This window comes from Eucyclogobius newberryi, unplaced genomic scaffold (assembly GCF_026437365.1).
Source record: "Eucyclogobius newberryi isolate DKJ021-1_F unplaced genomic scaffold, fEucNew1.0.hap1 SCAF_21, whole genome shotgun sequence".
Taxonomy (NCBI): Eukaryota; Metazoa; Chordata; class Actinopteri; order Gobiiformes; family Gobiidae; genus Eucyclogobius; species Eucyclogobius newberryi.
The window spans coordinates 5,938,514-5,960,509 of NW_027315846.1; the positions used below are offsets into that span (position 1 = coordinate 5,938,514).

At 39.9% G+C, this 21,996-nt stretch overlaps 2 protein-coding genes and 1 non-coding gene across 4 annotated transcripts in view; 1 reads left to right on the top strand and 2 right to left on the bottom strand.

The window, feature by feature from the left end:
* LOC140370891 (coiled-coil domain-containing protein 85C-like) overlaps positions 1 to 11,137 on the top strand; it is a 50,732-nt gene extending 39,595 nt beyond the window's left edge. The window contains exons 3-6 of one of the 2 annotated variants that reach the window (XM_072458160.1): positions 786 to 866; positions 7,929 to 8,021; positions 9,841 to 9,939; positions 10,990 to 11,137. In XM_072458160.1, the coding sequence (XP_072314261.1) occupies positions 786 to 866; positions 7,929 to 8,021; positions 9,841 to 9,939; positions 10,990 to 11,079 (363 nt within the window). In that variant the 3' untranslated portion in view covers positions 11,080 to 11,137. The remainder of the gene's footprint in view (positions 1 to 785; positions 867 to 7,928; positions 8,022 to 9,840; positions 9,940 to 10,989) is intronic. The other variant, XM_072458161.1, reaches the window with a different exon arrangement.
* Positions 11,138 to 13,921: 2,784 nt separating this feature from the next.
* LOC140370980 (cyclin-K-like) overlaps positions 13,922 to 21,996 on the bottom strand; it is a 143,814-nt gene continuing 135,739 nt past the window's right edge. Inside the window, exons 7-9 of the mRNA XM_072458261.1 lie at positions 15,722 to 15,752; positions 15,566 to 15,637; positions 13,922 to 14,337 (exon numbers count right to left, since the gene is read on the bottom strand). Coding sequence (XP_072314362.1) covers positions 13,922 to 14,337; positions 15,566 to 15,637; positions 15,722 to 15,752 — 519 coding nt within the window. The remainder of the gene's footprint in view (positions 14,338 to 15,565; positions 15,638 to 15,721; positions 15,753 to 21,996) is intronic.
* trnam-cau (transfer RNA methionine (anticodon CAU)) lies at positions 16,802 to 16,874 on the bottom strand. Its single transcript has one exon. It is a non-coding gene; the product is annotated as a tRNA-Met (tRNA).

Here is a 21,996-nt window from a genome sequence, read left to right on the forward strand (position 1 = left end):
AAAAACGAAATAAGACACAAAAAATGTACTGAGGATATTTTTTGATATCATATGTCATCAAAACGAAGCAAGAAATATACAGTTTTGGCCATTTATATACATGAAATGCCAAACGATGACGAGAAACGTTACATTTTGTGCATAAATGTATGACTCGTAAACAAAGGAAATGTTTCAAATTGACAGTGCTGAGTTTCAGATTTGTTTTTATCTTGCCTTAATTTACTTCCTGGTTGTGCAGGTCTTACAAAGAGCTGCTTCTAATGATAAAACGTTAATGATAAAACATGACAGAGAAGTTAAGCCAAAAAATACAGTGTGTTTATTGGCGTTGTCGGCAGGAATATCAACCGCCACATTGGTTGAAAGTATGCGATACAGTTAACGAAATCCAATCATTCTGTAAACAAGGTCAAAACCGGTGTAATTTACCCAATGCTCACTATTTGACGAATGAAATATATGACCCACTTTCATTTTTAAAGTAGATAGAAAAGAGTGTTTTTGTGGCGAGAAAATAGCAGATTTTCCTTGCTTTCGCTACGTTTTACCGCACAGCTCGAACCTCAATAACCCAACTCTAAAAAAGCCTTTGTCTTTTAACTGAATGCGGTCATCACAAGCCAGTTCAGCACTATCATAACGCGTCTTAATCAGAGGCGCTGCCACAATGGGATCTCTGTGAGCGCTCTGTTTACCGTTGATACAAATGTGTTTATGGACAGTCCAGGATCATTTTTCCAGAACAGAAACACTCTCACGTCGGCGTGTTTTCACTGCCGCAGGTCAATGGAGGCGACGCGAAGACGCTACGGAAAGGCCTGTCTTTGTGCCGCTCGGAGAGTCAGCTGTCAAACTTTCAAGACGTGAGTACGGCGCACAAAGACAAGTATGTTTTCTACTCGACAAAGAACTGTCGGCCTCTTCTGCGTCCATCGCTCGGAGCAAACGACTTCATCTCCTCGACCTTTTGGTTTCCCTCCAGACAAAACAACATTATGGAATAGGTCGGTGTAAACCCTCATTCGTCCAGGCGTGTTCCATAGTAGAAAAAGCTTCAGTTGTAGTCATCTGGACTCAGTTAGAAAAAATAGACGTTTCGACTCTATTGACAATGACTCTTGGATGAGAGTCGAAACGTCTATTTCTATTATGGAATAGCTAAAGTTTAATTGATGAAGATGTTTTGTCCTGGTTTATGGTTATTATCTCGGTAATTGCTAAGCCAGCATGAAAGTTATAAATCTTCAGTTAACATATATAAATAAAAGTGAAAAAGATGTGATTGTTTTTGGCTGAAAGAACTTTAAAATACATATATTACGCAACATTTGTTAGCTTTTAATCATGGTCAAACATTGTTCCTCCATCAAAAACATACTTGGAGTTGTGTTTAGCTTCATTCACGCTTGTTTCACTCGCACCCTGTCTTGCGCTCAGCCTCAGAAGGGACACCGGTTCAGTTTTCCCTGGATTGTGGGCGTCACAGTTCGAAATTGAGAGGTCTCCTGTCCATAAACCTCACACAAACCTCTTCTGTGCATTTCTGCCGTCAACTCATGTTAATTACAACTGCATGCTTACATTAGTAGGCCGGCTACGTTGCTTAATGGCTAGCTGTTTTTCATGCTAATTTCCGCCACTGTTTCCCCATTGTTTGGCATTTCATTCATTGTAACCACATTAAAAACATTACCTAAACCTAAACACCTCAATTTACCCTAATTGCCCTAATTTATCGCATACTTTCAACCAATGTGATGATAGGTTGATAGTCCTGCCGACAACGCCATTCGACACACCATATTTTTTGGCATAATTTTTCTGTCATGTTTTATTACTATTTTAAATCATTATTATTAGAAGTTTTACAGGTAAAATAAACGCAACAAAACAGAACTAAACAAGAAAGAATGCAACTGACAAAAATCAAAATCTGCAGACATATCATGACAAAAATAAAGAAAAGTTTAGGTTGTAAACAAATCAAACCAAACGTCCCATTTAATCCACATTCCTGCAAATTTACCCCCTTTCTAATCAAGTCTGAACGTCATTTTTTTTCCATTTTGCCAATGTCCAAAAGGTTGTTGCAATTTGTGTCATTCATTTTTTCGCCGTAGCCTGGACAATGAGAGGTAAACCGTCTATTGTGTCGGTGGCAGGAGTCCAGGCGCCACAAGCACATAATTCCCATGGTAATGTCAAATATTGTCTGCAGGGCTTTATTGATCTCAACAGGACAGTCCCAAAACACAGTGACGGTGGCCTGCCTCCTCAGCAATCCCGTCATCTTTTATTAGCGTCGGTAAACCCCTGTCCCCGTGCCCATGACGACGACAACAACAACAACTGCCTTTTATTAAACTTCAAAAACAGGGGCGGCTTTTGATGTTGTGATTTAATAAAGTGCTCGAACGCAAGCAGCTTCGTGGAACCCCAATTTGATTAGTGCGCTTATTAACGTAAACAAATCTAATCATTTTATTGCATTTTGGACCTGGCAACAATATCAAGGAGGTCAGGGAAAGTCTACACGTGGAGATCTCTGGTGCTTTTGAAGTTTGTTGAGGGTTTTTTTTTGCATCTAGATCTCTTCTAATATCAATAAATGGGTTTTAGGCCTCGACTTATTGTTGGATAAGTGAAATTTGGGTTCAGTATTTAACGTGTGTTCATTTTTGTTTTTGTTATCCATCCAAATTTCAGCTGTACAATCAAACAATTAATATTTACAACTCATTAACCATACTAAAAAATGTCTTAAATGTGTCGTTTGGCTGTTTATTTATTGCAGCCAATGTGTTTTGATGATATTTTTCATTTTAACTGAATTATCTTATCTTAGCAGTTTCAATAACATCTTTTATTGTGATTTTATTGCTCTTTTATTGTGATTGTGATATATAGCTTCATACTGTATCACTATGAAGAATTTATTATATATATATTTTTATTGTGACTATTGTGGCTTAATGTTTTTCCTCTTTTCTTTGTGTTTAATAGTCCATTATGAGCGATACATTTATATTCTATGACCCTCACCTTGAGCTTTTCTTGTGCCCTTTATGTTTTTAGTTTTTTTCTGATCTGACACTGCAGGTGAATACGATTTTTTGGAGTTAAAACTTCGTCCCATTTAAATCGATGGAATTGATGAAATAAAATAATACAACATTTTCAGGTACAGATTGGACAATGTTGTTTCCATGGGAACGCTGATATGTTGAGAGTCGGGATGTCACAATATTTAATTTTAGAGTTACAATTACTGTGGGATGAAACATCACGATATAACGATTATTGACACGTTAGTGAAACCATTAAAGGAGAACTAAGTAACATTTTTACCTCATTTAAAGTCTTTGTACTTCCTTGTGATGTTTAAATATGTTTTTTCGAGACGTTTGAAGAAGACAACACTCCTGAGAAACCCTGGCACTTTTTAAAATATTTGGCAAGATAAGATAAGCCTTTATTTGTCCCACAATGGGGAAATTGCAGTGTTGCAACACAAAGTAGGCACAGAAGTAAAAGAACAGATAACTTATACAAAACTTAAAAAAAAAAACACTCTTAATAGAAAAGCTCATATAATTATTTTATGTTTTTGTATGTGATTATATTGACTTACGGTAATAAATTAGAAAAATACAGAGAAAAAAACTATAAAACTGCTTTTGGGTCTGTTCTCTGACTGTATTTTCACAAGGAAGCCACAGGGGGAGCTCTATCGCTAAAGTTACTCATTTCTGCTTTAATTTTCTTTCATTCTTATACATTATTTTGCCAATAGGTGCTTTATAAAATCAAACTTTTACTCCTAAATTAGCCACGGTTATTTGTTTTAAGTTTATTGATTATGTTTTTACCTGGATAATCATGATTATTGATTTACCAAATATTTTTTTACATCCAAACTGACCTGATTTTACTAAATAAAATAGAAACAAATTGACTCAGTTTTGGTCCTCTGTCCTTTGTAACGTCTATGATAATAAAAGCATCCGTTACACTTCATATGTTTTAAAATGTAAATCTCAGCATGAAACCTCATCTCCTTCATTGACACTTTCAGTCCCCCTCTGATTGATCCTGTCCCGCATTACTGCAAACACAGCTGCTTTACTGTAGCTCCTGTCGCCATGGGAACATCCCTTTGCAAAACTGGCATTATATGTTAATACAAACCTGCATTGTGAGGACCAAACCAGGGCCAAACCAGGGCTAAACCAGGACCAAACCAGGACCAAACAAAGACAAAACCAGGACAAAACCAAGACTAAACCAGGACCAAACCAGGACCAAACCAGGACCAAACCAGGACAAAATCAGGACCAAACCAGGACCAAACCAGGACCAAACCAAGACAAAATCAGGACCAAACCAAGACAAAACCAGGGCCAAACCAGGACCAAACCAAGACCAAACCAAGACAAAACCAGGACCAAACCAGGACCAAACAAAGACAAAACCAGGACAAAACCAAGACTAAACCAGGACCAAACCAAGACAAAACCAGGACCAAACCAGGACCAAACCAGGGCTAAACCAGGACCAAACCAGGACCAAACCAGGACCAAACCAGGACCAAACCAGGACCAAACAAAGACAAAACCAGGACAAAACCAAGACCAAACCAGGACCAAACCAGGACCAAACCAGGACCAAACCAGGACCAAACCAAGACCAAACCAGGACCAAACCAAGACCAAACCAGGACCAAACCAAGACCAAACCAGGACCAAACCAGGACCAAACCAAGACCAAACCAGGACCAAACCAAGACCAAACCAGGACCAAACCAGGACAAAACCAGGACCAAACCAGGACAAAACCAAGACCAAACCAGGACCAAACCAGGACCAAACCAGGACCAAACCAGGGCTTAACCAGGACCAAACCAGGACCAAACCAGGACCTAACCAGGACCAAACCAGGACCAAACCAAGACAAAACCAAGACAAAACCAGGACCAAACCAGGGCTAAACCAGGACCAAACCAGGACCAAACCAGGACCAAACAAAGACAAAACCAGGACAAAACCAGGACAAAACCAGGACCAAACCAGGGCTAAACCAGGACCAAACCAGGACCAAACCAGGACCAAACAAAGACAAAACCAGGACAAAACCAAGACCAAACCAGGACCAAACCAGGACCAAACCAGGACCAAACCAGGACCAAACCAGGATCAAACCAGGACCAAACAAAGACAAAACCAAGACAAAACCAAGACAAAACCAGGACAAAACCAGGACCAAACCAATAATAATAATAATAATAATAATAATAATAATAACTTTTATTTATATAGCGCTTTTCAGTGACCCAAAGACGCTGAAGACAAAACCAAACAAAGACAAAACCAAGACAAAACCAGGACAAAACCAAGACAAAACCAAGACAAAACCAGGACCAAACCAGGACCAAACCAGGACCAAACCAGGACCAAACCAGGACCAAACCAGGACCAAACCAAGACAAAACCAAGACAAAACCAGGACCAAACCAGGACCAAACCAGGACCAAACAAAGACAAAACCAGGACCAAACCAGGACCAAACCAGGACCAAACCAGGATCAAACCAGGACCAAACAAAGACAAAACCAGGACAAAACCAGGACAAAACCATGACCAAACCAGGACCAAACCAGGACCAAACCAGGACCAAACCAGGACCAAACCAGGGCTAAACCAGGACCAAACCAGGACCAAACCAGGACCAAACAAAGACAAAACCAGGACCAAACCAGGACCAAACCAGGACCAAACCAGGACCAAACCAGGACCAAACCAGGACCAAACCAGGACCAAACCAGGACCAAACCAGGACCAAACCAGGACCAAACAAAGACAAAACCAAGACAAAACCAAGACAAAACCAAGACAAAACCAAGACAAAACCAGGACAAAACCAGGACCAAACCAATAATAATAATAATAATAATAATAACTTTTATTTATATAGCGCTTTTCAGTGACCCAAAGACGCTGAAGACAAAACCAAACAAAGACAAAACCAAGACAAAACCAGGACAAAACCAAGACAAAACCAAGACCAAACCAGGACCAAACCAGGACCAAACCAGGACCAAACCAGGACCAAACCAGGACCAAACCAGGACCAAACCAAGACAAAACCAAGACAAAACCAGGACCAAACCAGGACCAAACCAGGACCAAACAAAGACAAAACCAAGACCAAACCAGGACCAAACAAAGACCAAACCAGGACCAAACCAAGACCAAACCAGGACCAAACCAGGACCAAACCAAGACCAAACCAGGACCAAACCAAGACCAAACCAGGACCAAACCAGGACAAAACCAGGACCAAACCAGGACAAAACCAAGACCAAACCAGGACCAAACCAGGACCAAACCAGGACCAAACCAGGGCTTAACCAGGACCAAACCAGGACCAAACCAGGACCAAACCAGGACCAAACCAGGACCAAACCAAGACAAAACCAAGACAAAACCAGGACCAAACCAGGGCTAAACCAGGACCAAACCAGGACCAAACCAGGACCAAACAAAGACAAAACCAGGACAAAACCAGGACAAAACCAGGACCAAACCAGGGCTAAACCAGGACCAAACCAGGACCAAACCAGGACCAAACAAAGACAAAACCAGGACAAAACCAAGACCAAACCAGGACCAAACCAGGACCAAACCAGGACCAAACCAGGACCAAACCAGGACCAAACCAGGACCAAACAAAGACAAAACCAAGACAAAACCAAGACAAAACCAGGACAAAACCAGGACCAAACCAATAATAATAATAATAATAATAATAATAATAATAATAACTTTTATTTATATAGCGCTTTTCAGTGACCCAAAGACGCTGAAGACAAAACCAAACAAAGACAAAACCAAGACAAAACCAGGACAAAACCAAGACAAAACCAAGACAAAACCAGGACCAAACCAGGACCAAACCAGGACCAAACCAGGACCAAACCAGGACCAAACCAGGACCAAACCAGGACCAAACCAGGACCAAACCAGGACCAAACAAAGACAAAACCAAGACAAAACCAGGACCAAACCAGGACCAAACCAGGACCAAACAAAGACAAAACCAAGACCAAACCAGGACCAAACAAAGACAAAACCAGGACCAAACCAGGACCAAACCAGGACCAAACCAGGATCAAACCAGGACCAAACAAAGACAAAACCAGGACAAAACCAGGACAAAACCATGACCAAACCAGGACCAAACCAGGACCAAACCAGGACCAAACCAGGACCAAACCAGGGCTAAACCAGGACAAAACCAGGACCAAACCAGGACCAAACCAGGACCAAACCAGGACCAAACCAGGACCAAACCAGGACCAAACAAAGACAAAACCAAGACAAAACCAAGACAAAACCAGGACAAAACCAGGACCAAACCAATAATAATAATAATAATAATAATAACTTTTATTTATATAGCGCTTTTCAGTGACCCAAAGACGCTGAAGACAAAACCAAACAAAGACAAAACCAAGACAAAACCAGGACAAAACCAAGACAAAACCAAGACCAAACCAGGACCAAACCAGGACCAAACCAGGACCAAACCAGGACAAAACCAGGACCAAACCAGGACCAAACCAGGACCAAACCAGGACATGTGTGCAGTCTTCTTTACATTTCCTTAGTCAATTAGTAGATCATTTTAGAAGATATACAATTAAAAACTCAACATGATTTAAAAACCATGAGAATAGATGAATAAACTAGATCAGTGTGTTATATTTGAGCTCTTTTCCCCCTTCTCCCCCGGTGTAGCGTTACCCGTTAGCTCTGCGACCGCTCCGCTCCGGACTCTCCAGCCGTGTTTGTTTTCCTGTCATCGGAGCTTTCATTTGGTTTTTCTCACAGACTGTAACGTTTGTGCTCCCTGTGCCGTCTCCCCAGGGCGCGGCTCGGACCCCCAGCGGAGAACCCTCCCCCACCGGGCTCTTCCTCTCCCCCGGACAGAAACCAGAGGCCGTGGTCCATGCGATGAAGGTACTGACCACAAAACGGAACATTTAGATCTTTATTTGAGTTTGTTTGGACGAGGCTCCCGGTTATAGTCCCGCTTTGGATCTGATTTAGTTCTGAGTAAGTCCGAATTTAGTTTTTACGTTTTTTTTTCAAGTTTTGGCTTAAGATCTGGCTTTAAAATCAGTTCTTCTCGGATTTTTGTGTTGGACCTGGTTTAATCCGGGTCAGACCTGGTTTTAACGGTGGGAAATATTGACAAAAATGAATATCTTAATGTGTTTTTGGAGTGTCTGGACATATTATTGTGTCAGTCCAATAGAAATGTGTTAAAAATGGTCTTTAAACGTATTAGTTGAGGTTAAATTAATTCAGAGTAACGAGAAATGTCTGTAAAACCAATGATGAAAGTGCAAAAATATCACTTTATGTGCTTATTTGAAAAGTTTACGACAAACATTAACATTTTATTATTATTAATCAGCTCTTTTTGTTCCTTTTTTTACTCTAAACGATATACTTGAGATTCAAATGTTGAATGTCTTGAAAATAGTGTTGTCACGATGTTAAAACCATCAAACTCAATGTCGATATCGCCCACAAGCTCGATCTTTTAAACAGTTTCAACAAAAACTAAGATTCTGATCACGCTCAAGATCGTTCTAAAACTGTTCAGGAACGCTCTCATTTTCTGCTGTGATATGATGTGTTTTTGTATCGATTCTTGCTCAAATGTCTAGTTTCGATACGAGTTTCAGTATCGATATCTGAGTTCCGATACTTTGAACAAACCTATTTCAAAACAACATCACAATATCATCTGATATTCGATATATCGTGCGACTTTTCGAGCCAAATCTCAAACGTGACGGTTGTTTACGACACGGTTGGCACTTTATATTTTCTCTTGGATTTCTACTACTACTACTATTACTACTATTACTACTACTACTTCTACTTTTACTACTACTACTTTTACTTTTACTACTACTACTACTACTACTACTTCTACTTTTACTACTACTACTACTACTACTACTACTACTTCTACTACTACTACTACTACTACTACTACTACTACTACTACTACTTCTACTTTTACTACTACTACTACTACTACTACTACTACTACTACTACTACTACTACTACTACTACTACTACTACTACTTTTACTTTTACTACTACTACTACTACTACTACTTCTACTTTTACTACTACTACTTCTACTTTTACTACTACTACTACTACTTCTACTTTTACTACTACTACTTCTACTTTTACTACTACTACTACTACTACTTCTACTTTTACTACTACTACTACTACTACTACTTCTACTTTTACTACTACTACTTCTACTTTTACTACTACTACTACTACTACTACTACTACTACTACTACTACTTCTACTTTTACTACTACTACTACTACTTCTACTTTTACTACTACTACTACTACTACTACTACTTTTACTTTTACTACTACTACTACTACTACTACTTCTACTTTTACTACTACTACTACTACTACTTCTACTTTTACTACTACTACTACTACTACTTCTTACTACTACTACTACTACTACTACTTCTACTTTTACTACTACTACTTCTACTTTTACTACTACTACTACTACTACTACTACTACTACTTCTACTTTTACTACTACTACTACTACTTTTACTTTTACTACTACTACTACTACTACTACTTCTACTTTTACTACTACTACTACAACTTCTACTTTTACTACTACTACTACTACTACTTTTACTTTTACTACTACTACTACTACTACTACTACTACTACTACTACTAATATAGTTCATGTGTATTTGGAAGGTGCTGGAGGTGCATGAAAAGCTGGACAGAGCAAACACACAGGAATATGAAGAGGACCTGAGTGAGAAGGAGAAGGCCATCGTCAGGGAGATGTGCAACGTAAGTTTAGCCACATTTGCGCTACGGGCTGTGCCGAAATATCGATATATCGTGATACTAAATTTGGCAATACAGTATCGATATCGTGGGCTGCAGTATCGATACATCGCCATGAGTCTTATAATTTCCCAAATCATTTTGTGAGCGCACTACAATTCTGCTGCGTCATGTTTCACGAGAAAATGACTTTTTTTTAAGTGTTTTTAACAATCCTATTATATTTTGTTAAATTATTCATCTATTTATTCAAAGTGTGGCAGTGAGACATGAAAACGAGTCACTTTTTTTGATGGGATTTTCATATAATGCGCGTCCAACCGTAAGTAATGGTTTATATAAGAGTGCATGTTGTGCTCTGATTGCTCTGCACTGGTTTTGGCCCCGGGGCGTTCAGCCTGAAACTGAGCAGAAACAATAGTGTTCACGACAGACGCTCTGACCTCTCTCTTTCCCCTCATCCACTGAGCGCTTCAAACCGCGACGCGATAAAACGTGACTCTGAGTTGAGTTTATTCGGGCTGTACTCGACCAAAGACGATTTAGTCGACTGATTTAAACTCCAAAGACTCCTTCTGACTCACTCCTGCATAAATCTGCATTAATCTGTATCATCTCAATAAAATAATCCGTCAACTAATGATACAAGATTGACCGATTAATCGACTAAACAATTCTATTTATTTATTTTATTTATTATAAATCTGCATTAATCCGTATCATCTCAATAAAATAATCCGTCAACTAATGAAACAAGATTGACCGATTAATCGACTAAATAATTTATTTTATTTATTTTATTTATTTTATTTAATTTATTTATTTTATTTATTTTATTTATTTTATTCATTTTCTACCGCTTTATTTTATTATTTTTATTAATAACAATGTTTTTTACTATCATTAATGAGAGAAAGAATATTATTAAAACAACTGAATATGTTCTGCACTTTTTTCAGAATTTTTCCACTGTAAAAGATCAATAAAGTCCTTTTTTATTTGTATATTTTTCCTCTTCCAAGTGACTCTTTTTTAATATTTTCCATGTTTCAGGTGGTGTGGCGGAAGCTTGGGGACGCCGCCGGGTCCAAGCCGTCGGTGCGACACCAGCTTTCAGGAAACCAATACAAATCTCCTTTATAATCGCTCTCGACGGACGGAAAACACGACTTCTGCGAGTCACGACCGCTTGAAACCCGGAACCTCGCGTCAGATCCTTTGTTTTACTCGTTTCGGACGCTTTTATTCGCTCGAATTTGCTTCGAGTTCGAGCTCGAGCGGCAGGATTCATCGCAGACAAATCGAAATCTCCAATTATTTCATTTCTTCCACTAAAAACGAAAGAACATTTCGTTTTTAGTCTTTTTTTGAGTCTTTTTCTGCATTAAAACCACTGAGACTGTAGTTTAGATCGGTACAAACGCGCTCTGAAGTGAAATTTGAACAGAATTCGTATTATTAATCGCAAAATGTGGATGTTAATTAATCGGTTTATCGATAATCGCGATTAAGGTCGCAATTTTGTCGCGAGAACTGAAAACGCAATAATTGTAATTGAGAAAACACTAAAAGTTTATATTGTGACATCTTTAATGGCAAAAATTAAGAAAATAATAAATGAAAAACAAGCAATTGGATTTTCCCCCCAAACAGCCCAGCCCTATTTCAAGCTTAATTTTAAATTTTAAATGTATTTTCTTTCTATTAAATTGACCAATTAAGCTCAATAATTCACCTTTAAATTTTTCTATTTTAATCTGAACTCCAAAAAGTTCAGCTAAACGTGTAGAGATTTTAATGTGGCTGTTTATCTCACAATAACGTCACTTTTTTAAAGTTAGATTTTTCTAAAAGAGAAAATACAGAAATTTTATCGCAAAAAAAATAAAAAAAAGATGTAAAATTTCACATCTCTAATGGCAAATTTAATCGCGAAGAAAATAATAAATAAAAAAACAAGCAATTCGAATTTTTCCCTAAACAACACAGCCCAACTTCAAGCTTAATTATTATTTTTTAATATATAAGTTTTTTCTATTAAATTGACCAATTAAGCGCAATAATTCACCTTTACATCGAAGCCGGTCAGACGTCGTTTTACCGACAACGAAACGAGTCAAAACTACGAGTCAAAAGTCGTTTTAACTGGATACTGCACCACTCGCGTGACCCTTGGGACGTTTTTGGGGGTCTTGCATTCGTCGCCGTGGATACCAGACAGCCTTTCCTCCCCCCCTGGATTTACGAGACTGAAAACGTTTTGCCGCAACAAACCTCTGGACCTTTACGGAAGGACGGCGGACGAACGCGTGAATTATTTTCATTTTCGGACGATTTGCAGTTCGAAAAAAGGACGTGGAGAATTTAAAACGCCGTCGAAACATCGGACTGGACGATGAACCGGGGATCGAACCGGGGATCGAACCGGGGATCGAACCGGGGATCGAACAGGGGATCGAACAGGGGATCGAACCGGGGATCGAACAGGGGATCGAACAGGGGATCGAACCGGGGATCGAACCGAGAATGCTTCACGATATTATATCATTAAATCGCACTAAAAAACATTTCATTTTGTCGCGTTTTGGGCTGAACATTCTTCACTGGAAACGACTGGAGGCAAACGCGAACACAAAGTCTGTACATTTGTATTTTTGTATTAGGAGAATGTATAATTTGTTGTATTTTAGTTGGTTTTCTAAATGCTTATGAACGATATGAAGGAACGCGCGTTATATTCAGACGATTGTCCCCTTTTCTTAGACGTTATGATAGCGTTATTAAAGTTAGAGGTCCCGCCGCCGGCCGTATATCAGGTTAAAGTATTGTTCTAATACTCCCCATAGTTAAAATCGTTGGAATATTCAATGAAAATGTACTCTGTCTCCATCTTTCTCGAGCGTAAATCCTGTTGTCTTGGATTAGAAAGTGTATACATCATAATGTATGTGAACGCAAGTCTAAAAACTGTTCAAACGCCTGTACGGAGCGAACTCCAACTGAAATAAAGTTTTATATTTGGCTTTTCATGACTTCTCCTGCAGTGTGAACAAACTCGAACAATAACTGAAGATTCTGTGGGAAAGTGGGAAAGATTTAAAACTGTGAATACAAAAGGAGCGAGGCTGACATCTAGCGGCCGGAAGTGCACACTGCATGAGCAACTATACATGTGAAACTTTTTTCCTCACGTACATAGTTTTTAAAGTCAATAAAAACACTGCAATAAGTGAGTCAAATTCATTTAATTGCGAGAAACAATAAAATAAATTAGTTTTGGTCCTAAATCAAAACTAAAACATGACATCATCTCAATAAAATAATCCGTCAACTAATGATAAAGAATTTGCCTGAAACATTGACCGATTAATCAACAAAACAACTACAGCCCAAGGGTTTATTTACTTTTTTTAATAGCTTATTTAGATTTATTTTATTTTATTATTAATTGTATTTTTATTTTATTTTTTATTTATTTATTTTATTTAATAATTTATTTTATTTATTTTATTTTATTTCTTCATTCATTCATTTTCTACCATGTTATTTTATTTTTATTCATTTTACTTCCCCTCTTCTTTTATTGCCTTATGTATTATTAACGTTGTTTTTTTTAATCATTTTTATCATCAAACTTTTCCTCACGTACATCGTTTTTAGAGTCAATAAAAACACTGCAACAAGTGAGTCAAATTCATTTAATTGCGAGAAACAATAAAATAAATTAGTTTTGGTCCTAAATCAAAACTAAAACATGACATTTGAAAATAGTATTTAGCAAAAATGGAGTAAAACGAATGTAAACATAACGGACTTAAGACACAAAAACTGGTGTTTTTCAGCATACAAATAAAAAACATACTTAATACTTTACATAAGAATACTGAGAGGTTTTAAATAGTGCGACTTTAATACAAACGTGTCGCAGGAAGACCAGAAGCCCCTCCCCCTCGACCACCACAGTTCTCATGTCATTAAAAACGCCTCATCTCATCCACGTGCCGCGCCCCATCCCGCCCACGGGGGGCATCGCGGGTGGCAGGGGCGGCGGCAGCTGGCCGGCCGGCGGAGGCGGAGGGAACCCGCCGGCCAGGCCCAGGACGGCGGGCGGGGGCGGGGCCAGCAGGTAGCTATAGGCGGAGAGCGGCGGCGCGTGGTACGAGCTGGAGCCGGCCGACGGGAAGTGGTAGCCCAGCGGCGGGGCGCAGGCGGGGGGCGCGGCAGCGTAGCAGGACGCCTCGCTCGTCATCATGGACTGCAGCGTCTGGTAGCCCTCGCTGGAGACGAGCGAGCCGGCGGTGGGCGCGTCCAGGGGCGGCGGCGGGGGCGGGCAGTGCGGTAGAGGGGGCGGCGTCGGCTTGGGGGGGAGCTCCGGGGCGGGCGGGTAGCCGGGTTTGTGTTCTGCGGGGGGAGAGACGGCGGCGGCGACACAACCGGGACAATAATTGTGAGATGTCAAGGGCGTCGGGTTCATCCATGAGCGTGATATTTTAGTGAAACGATTATTGTGAGAATTAACAGCGATTTAACGATTATTACGAGCAAAACGATGATTAAATCCTACATTTTCTTTCCTTCTTGATTTCTTTCTGAATTAATAATTTGACATAAACAGCAAGATAAAAAAACACACAGCAGAAAAGGACTCAATTCTGCTTTTAAAATTGCCAAGTTTCTTTTAATTTAAATTAAAAAATACCTCTTTTTATTCAAAAATGTCACTTTTCTACAAATGGAATTAAAAATAAATAGTCTAAAAACATCATGATTATAATTTTTTAGTCTTTAAGATTATATTGTGACCTAAATAATTACTATTATCGATTAATCTAATGATCTTGACATGCCTAATTGTAAGAATAAAGAAATAATAACAATTGGGAGAATTTAAAAAAAAAAAATTGGTATTTTTAGCTCAATAAATCGTCACATTTAACTTTATTTTGTCCTTCATAAATTTGTTTTCGTAAGTCGGTCACAAACTTGAGGAACAGTGACATGTTTTTCGACCTGGAGAATGAAAGAAAATGAAAGATTTCACTGTTCAATAATTGTGACTAATCGTTTCTTAAAGTGCCAATGACAGGTTTTTACACTTTTCTAATTTTGACTGTATTTGGTGTATTTATACCTGTTGTACATATAAATTATAGTTTTACACCAATCGAGCAGGTATTTGTGGACAAAACGTTGAGAAATCTGGAGAAAATGACAGGAAGTGACATCACACCAGGGAAACTCATTCCAGACAGTTTATGCATAATTTACTCAAAAAAAAACAACTTTTAAAACTCTCTAAACATTAATTCAACCAAATAAAGTCGCTCCCATATATTTTAATTTGTCAAATAAAAAAATATGTATTGATTTTTTCCCCCCAGTGTTTGTTGGTAATTTCCTTGAGTGATGTCATCGATTACAAACAGGAAGTGATATTATAAACCTAAATAACGTGCTTTTCTGTGATGATTAATGTATCTTAACTGCATCTTAGTTCAATGAGTCGTTCGACCTGTAAGGGGCACTTTTAAATTTGATCTCGTGACATCCTTAGCTCAGAAGAGCGAGGAAAGGCCGACCAAAACGGAGAAAAACACGCTAAGAACATGCAAACGCTCGGCGCTCTCACCTGGATTGACGGCGGGCAGAGGAGGCGGAGGCGGAGGAGGCGGAGGAAGAAGAAGCTCCGCTGCCGAAAGCTCTGAAGGAGGACAAGGTTAGCAGGTTAGCAGGTTAGCGCTGCAATGTGGCGCGTTAAGTCGATCATATAAAGTGTTTGTCTTACTTGCGGGTTTGCTTTCCTCTTTGGGAGACGGCTGGAAACGAGATCAATATTTAGTGAAAGAGTTTTATAGACGATCATATAAAATATAACTACTGATAGATTTCCCCTCCTTCCATTGGTCAGAGCAGCGTTTTGGTCACGCTAACGACAACATGCTAACAGAGCACTTCCTGAATGCAGGTTTTTCATAGTTTTTGCCAGGGTGCGACTTATACTTCACATTATGCATTAACATTATTGCATTCCTTTGTAAAATTGCCCATCTGGAACTGAACCAGAATCAAACTAGGACTAGACTAGGACCAACCGGGTCTTAACCAGGACTGACCCAGAACCAAACAAGGTCTAAAGCAGAATGAAACGAGGACTAAACCAAGACCAACTCAGGTCTAAACTATCGCTAACCCAGAAATGAACCTGCAAACCAGGTTATTTTTTGTTGTTTTGTTTTTTAAAATGGGTTGTGGGCCGGATTAAATCACTTGGCGGGCCTGATTTGGCCCGCAGGCCTCATGTTGAATAGCCCTGATGTAAACGTTAAACAAATCACGATCAGTTCCTTTAATTGCTGTGAAAAAACAATAATATTGAAGACCATTTTAGCAGAATAATAAACCCTTTTGAACCGTGTTTAAAATAATCAAAAGATACAGCATTAGGATCATAAAGAGTCACAGATATGTCATTACTGTTCTATCTTCTGCCGAGTAAACGTTTCAAAACTGACGAAAAAATACTCCATAAATTTACCCACGATAACTAATGAACCCAAAAGACATGATGTATATTTCAAGTCAAGAAAATACAATTTACAGCGATATTTCATTCCTGAAACGTATGTATTTCAAAAACGTATTTGTAAAGGCCTAAACCAGGGTTGCCAGATCACAAAAAATAAGTAAATAAAACCAACAATTACTTAAAAATGACAATAATCACAGTTTTAACATATAAATTATCGGTGACAGCCTGTGTTTCAATCATTACTGGCCCTGATATTGTGAAACGGACTAAAAATCACCACTTTTATGACAGAAAGTGCCAGAACGTGGGTAAAGATCAGCTCAGTAGCAAAACTCATGCCCCGTGTGAGGCTCGAACTCACGACCTTCAGATTATGAGACTGACCCGCTGCCTACTGCGCCAACGAGGCCTGGACCAACAAGGGATTACTAACACAGCAGTTCCGGAATGCAGGTTTTTCATAGTTTTGGCCGGGTCGCGACTTATACTTATATTTATACTTACATAAATAAGTATCAACTCACTTTGCACCAGTAACTGACAAAACTGTCCAGGAGATCATCACCAGTCTGAGTTCATCTACATGCTGCCTCGATGTGTTACCCACCAGATTTCTAAAGTCTGTGCTGAACAGTTTGTTAGCACCACTCACTCACATAGTCAACATGTCGCTTCAATCTGGAACATTCCCAATGTCTTTGAAAACTGCGGTCATAAAGCCTCTCCTAAAGAAGAGCAGTCTTGATGCCGCAGTACTGAGTAATTACGGGCCCATCTCTAATCTGCCATTTTGGGGCAAAGTCCTTGAAAAGGTTGTTTACAACCGCTCACAGATTTCCTCTTAATAGACAACTCATTTAATGTTTTTCAGTCAGGTTTTAGACCTCATCGCAGCACTGAGACTGCTCTTGTCAAGGTGACAAATGACATCCGCCTGAACACTGACACGGGCAAAGCCTCACTCTTAATTCTGTTAGATCTGAGTGCTGCTTTTGACACTGTCGATCATGGGATCCTCTTACAGAGACTAGAGGACTGGGTGGGCATCACTGGCACTGCCCTAAACTGGTTAAGGTCCTATCTGGAAGACAGGAAGTACTTTGTTGAAATTGGTAGCTGTGTCTCAGACCACATGACCCTGACCTGTGGAGTGCCCCAAGGGTCAGTCCTGGGTCCCCTTCTGTTCAACCTCTACATGCTGCCGTTAGGTCAGTTGATACGCAGTGAAAATGTGTCCCATCACAATTATGCAGACCACACTCAGATCTATGTTTCACTATCGGCAGGTGAATATGGACCAGTGGATTCACTCTGTCACTGCATCCAACAGATCAGTTTGTGGATGCAAAACAACTTTCTCCAGCTGAAATCAGACAAGACTGAAATAATCGTCTTTGGCCCACAGAAACAAAGAGAAAGTGTTAGCGGTCACCTCCAGAGTCTTGCTCTAAAACCTACAAATCAAGTTAGAAATCTGGGGGTAATAATGGACTCAGACTTGAATTTTAACAGCCACATCAAATCAATAACATCAGCAGCTTTTTACCATATAAAAAACATTGCCAAACAAACCAAATTTGGAGAGACTTATCCATGCGTTTGTCTCCAGTAGATTAGACTGTAACAGCTGCTCACTGGCCTCTCCAAACGAGCTGTAAAACAGCTGCAGTACATCCAGAACGGTGCTGCTCGGGTCCTGACTAGAACCAGGAAGTACCATCACATTATTCCTGTTCTCAGGTCTCTGCACTGGCTCCTGTGGCTCAGAGAATAGACTATAAAGCAGCTCTGCAAACAAGGTTATTTTTTGTTGTTTTGTTTTTTAAAATGGGTTGTGGGCCAGATTAAATCACTTGGCGGGCCTGATTTGGCCCGCAGGCCTCATGTTGAATAGCCCTGATGTAAACGTTAAACAAATCACGATTAGTTCCTTTAATTGCTGTGAAAAAACAATAATATTGATGACCATTTTAGCAGAATAATAAACCCTTTTGAACCGTGTTTAAAATAATCAAAAGATACAGCATTAGGATCATAAAGAGTCACAGATATGTCATTACTGTTCTATCTTCTGCCGCGTAAACGTTTCAAAACTGACGAAAAAATATTCCATAAATTTACCCACGATAACTAATGAACCCAAAAGACATGATGTATATTTCAAGTCAAGAAAATACAATTTACAGCGATATTTAATTCCTGAAACGTATGTATTTCCAAAACGTATTTGTAAAGGCCTAAACCAGGGTTGCCAGATCACAAAAAATAAGTAAATAAAACCAACAATTACTTACAAATGACAATAATCACAGTTTTAACACATAAATTATTGGTGACAGCCTGTGTTTCAATCATTACTGGGCCTGATATTGTGAAACGGACTAAAAATCACCACTTTTATGACAGAAAGTGCCAGAACGTGGGTAAAGATCAGCTCAGTAGCAAAACTCGTGCCCCGTGTGAGGCTCGAACTCACTACCTTCAGATTATGGGACTGACCCGTTGCCTACTGCGCCAACGAGGCCTGGACCAACAAGGGATTACTAACACAGCAGTTCGGGAATGCAGGTTTTCCATAGTTTTGGCCGGGTCGCGACTTATACTTATATTTATACTTACATAGATAAGTATCAACTCACTTTGCACCAGTAACTGACAAAACTGTCCAGGAGATCATCACCAGTCTGAGTTCATCTACATGCTGCCTCGATGTGTTACCCACCAGATTTCTAAAGTCTGTGCTGAACAGTTTGTTAGCACCACTCACTCACATAGTCAACATGTCGCTTCAATCTGGAACATTCCCAATGTCTTTGAAAACTGCGGTCATAAAGCCTCTCCTAAAGAAGAGCAGTCTTGATGCCGCAGTACTGAGTAATTACCGGCCCATCTCCAAGCTGCCATTTTGGGGCAAAGTCCTTGAAAAGGTTGTTTACAACCACTCACATATTTCCTCTTAATAGACAACTCATTTGATGTTTTTCAGTCAGGTTTTAGACCTCATCGCAGCACTGAGACTGCTCTTGTCAAGGTGACAAATGACATCCGCCTGAACACTGACACGGGCAAAGCCTCAGTCTTAATTCTGTTAGATCTGAGTGCTGCTTTTGACACTGTCGATCATGGGATCCTCTTACAGAGACTAGAGGACTGGGTGGGCATCACTGGCACTGCCCTAAACTGGTTAAGGTCCTATCTGGAAGACAGGAAGTACTTTGTTGAAATTGGTAGCTGTGTCTCAGACCACATGACCCTGACCTGTGGAGTGCCCCAAGGGTCAGTCCTGGGTCCCCTTCTGTTCAACCTCTACATGCTGCCGTTAGGTCAGTTGATACGCAGTGAAAATGTGTCCCATCACAATTATGCAGACCACACTCAGATCTATGTTTCACTGTCGGCAGGTGAATAGGGACCAGTGGATTCACTCTGTCACTGCATCCAACAGATCAGTTTGTGGATGCAAAACAACTTTCTCCAGCTGAACTCAGACAAGACTGAAATAATCGTCTTTGGCCCACAGAAACAAAGAGAAAGTGTTAGCGGTCACCTCCAGAGCCTGGCTCTAAAACCTACGAATCAAGTTAGAAATCTGGGGGTAATAATGGACTCAGACTTGAATTTTAACAGCCACATAAAATCAATAACATCAGCAGCTTTTTACCATATAAAAAACATTGCCAAACAAACCAGATTTGGAGAGACTTATCCATGCGTTTGTCTCCAGTAGATTAGACTGTAACAGCTGCTCACTGGCCTCTCCAAACGAGCTGTAAAACAGCTGCAGTACATCCAGAACGGTGCTGCTCGGGTCCTGACTAGAACCAGGAAGTACCATCACATTATTCCTGTTCTCAGGTCTCTGCACTGGCTCCTGTGGCTCAGAGAATAGACTATAAAGCAGCTCTGCAAACAAGGTTATTTTTTGTTGTTTTGTTTTTTAAAATGGGTTGTGGGCCGGATTAAATCACTTGGCGGGCCTGATTTGGCCCGCAGGCCTCATGTTGAATAGCCCTGATGTAAACGTTAAACAAATCACGATCAGTTCCTTTAATTGCTGTGAAAAAACAATAATATTGAAGACCATTTTAGCAGAATAATAAACCCTTTTGAACCGTGTTTAAAATAATCAAAAGATACAGCATTAGGATCATAAAGAGTCACAGATATGTCATTACTGTTCTATCTTCTGCCGCGTAAACGTTTCAAAACTGACGAAAAAATACTCCATAAATTTACCCACGATAACTAATGAACCCAAAAGACATGATGTATATTTCAAGTCAAGAAAATACAATTTACAGCGATATTTAATTCCTGAAACGTATGTATTTCCAAAACGTATTTGTAAAGGCCTAAACCAGGGTTGCCAGATCACAAAAAATAAGTAAATAAAACCAACAATTACTTACAAATGACAATAATCACAGTTTTAACATATAAATTATCGGTGACAGCCTGTGTTTTAATCATTACTGGCCCTGATATTGTGAAACGGACTAAAAATCACCACTTTTATGACAGAAAGTGCCAGAACGTGGGTAAAGATCAGCTCAGTAGCAAAACTCGTGCCCCGTGTGAGGCTCGAACTCACTACCTTCAGATTATGGGACTGACCCGTTGCCTACTGCGCCAACGAGGCCTGGACCAACAAGGGATTACTAACACAGCAGTTCGGGAATGCAGGTTTTCCATAGTTTTGGCCGGGTCGCGACTTATACTTATATTTATACTTACATAGATAAGTATCAACTCACTTTGCACCAGTAACTGACAAAACTGTCCAGGAGATCATCACCAGTCTGAGTTCATCTACATGCTGCCTCGATGTGTTACCCACCAGATTTCTAAAGTCTGTGCTGAACAGTTTGTTAGCACCACTCACTCACATAGTCAACATGTCGCTTCAATCTGGAACATTCCCAATGTCTTTGAAAACTGCGGTCATAAAGCCTCTCCTAAAGAAGAGCAGTCTTGATGCCGCAGTACTGAGTAATTACCGGCCCATCTCCAAGCTGCCATTTTGGGGCAAAGTCCTTGAAAAGGTTGTTTACAACCACTCACATATTTCCTCTTAATAGACAACTCATTTGATGTTTTTCAGTCAGGTTTTAGACCTCATCGCAGCACTGAGACTGCTCTTGTCAAGGTGACAAATGACATCCGCCTGAACACTGACACGGGCAAAGCCTCAGTCTTAATTCTGTTAGATCTGAGTGCTGCTTTTGACACTGTCGATCATGGGATCCTCTTACAGAGACTAGAGGACTGGGTGGGCATCACTGGCACTGCCCTAAACTGGTTAAGGTCCTATCTGGAAGACAGGAAGTACTTTGTTGAAATTGGTAGCTGTGTCTCAGACCACATGACCCAGACCTGTGGAGTGCCCCAAGGGTCAGTCCTGGGTCCCCTTCTGTTCAACCTCTACATGCTGCCGTTAGGTCAGTTGATACGCAGTGAAAATGTGTCCCATCACAATTATGCAGACCACACTCAGATCTATGTTTCACTGTCGGCAGGTGAATAGGGACCAG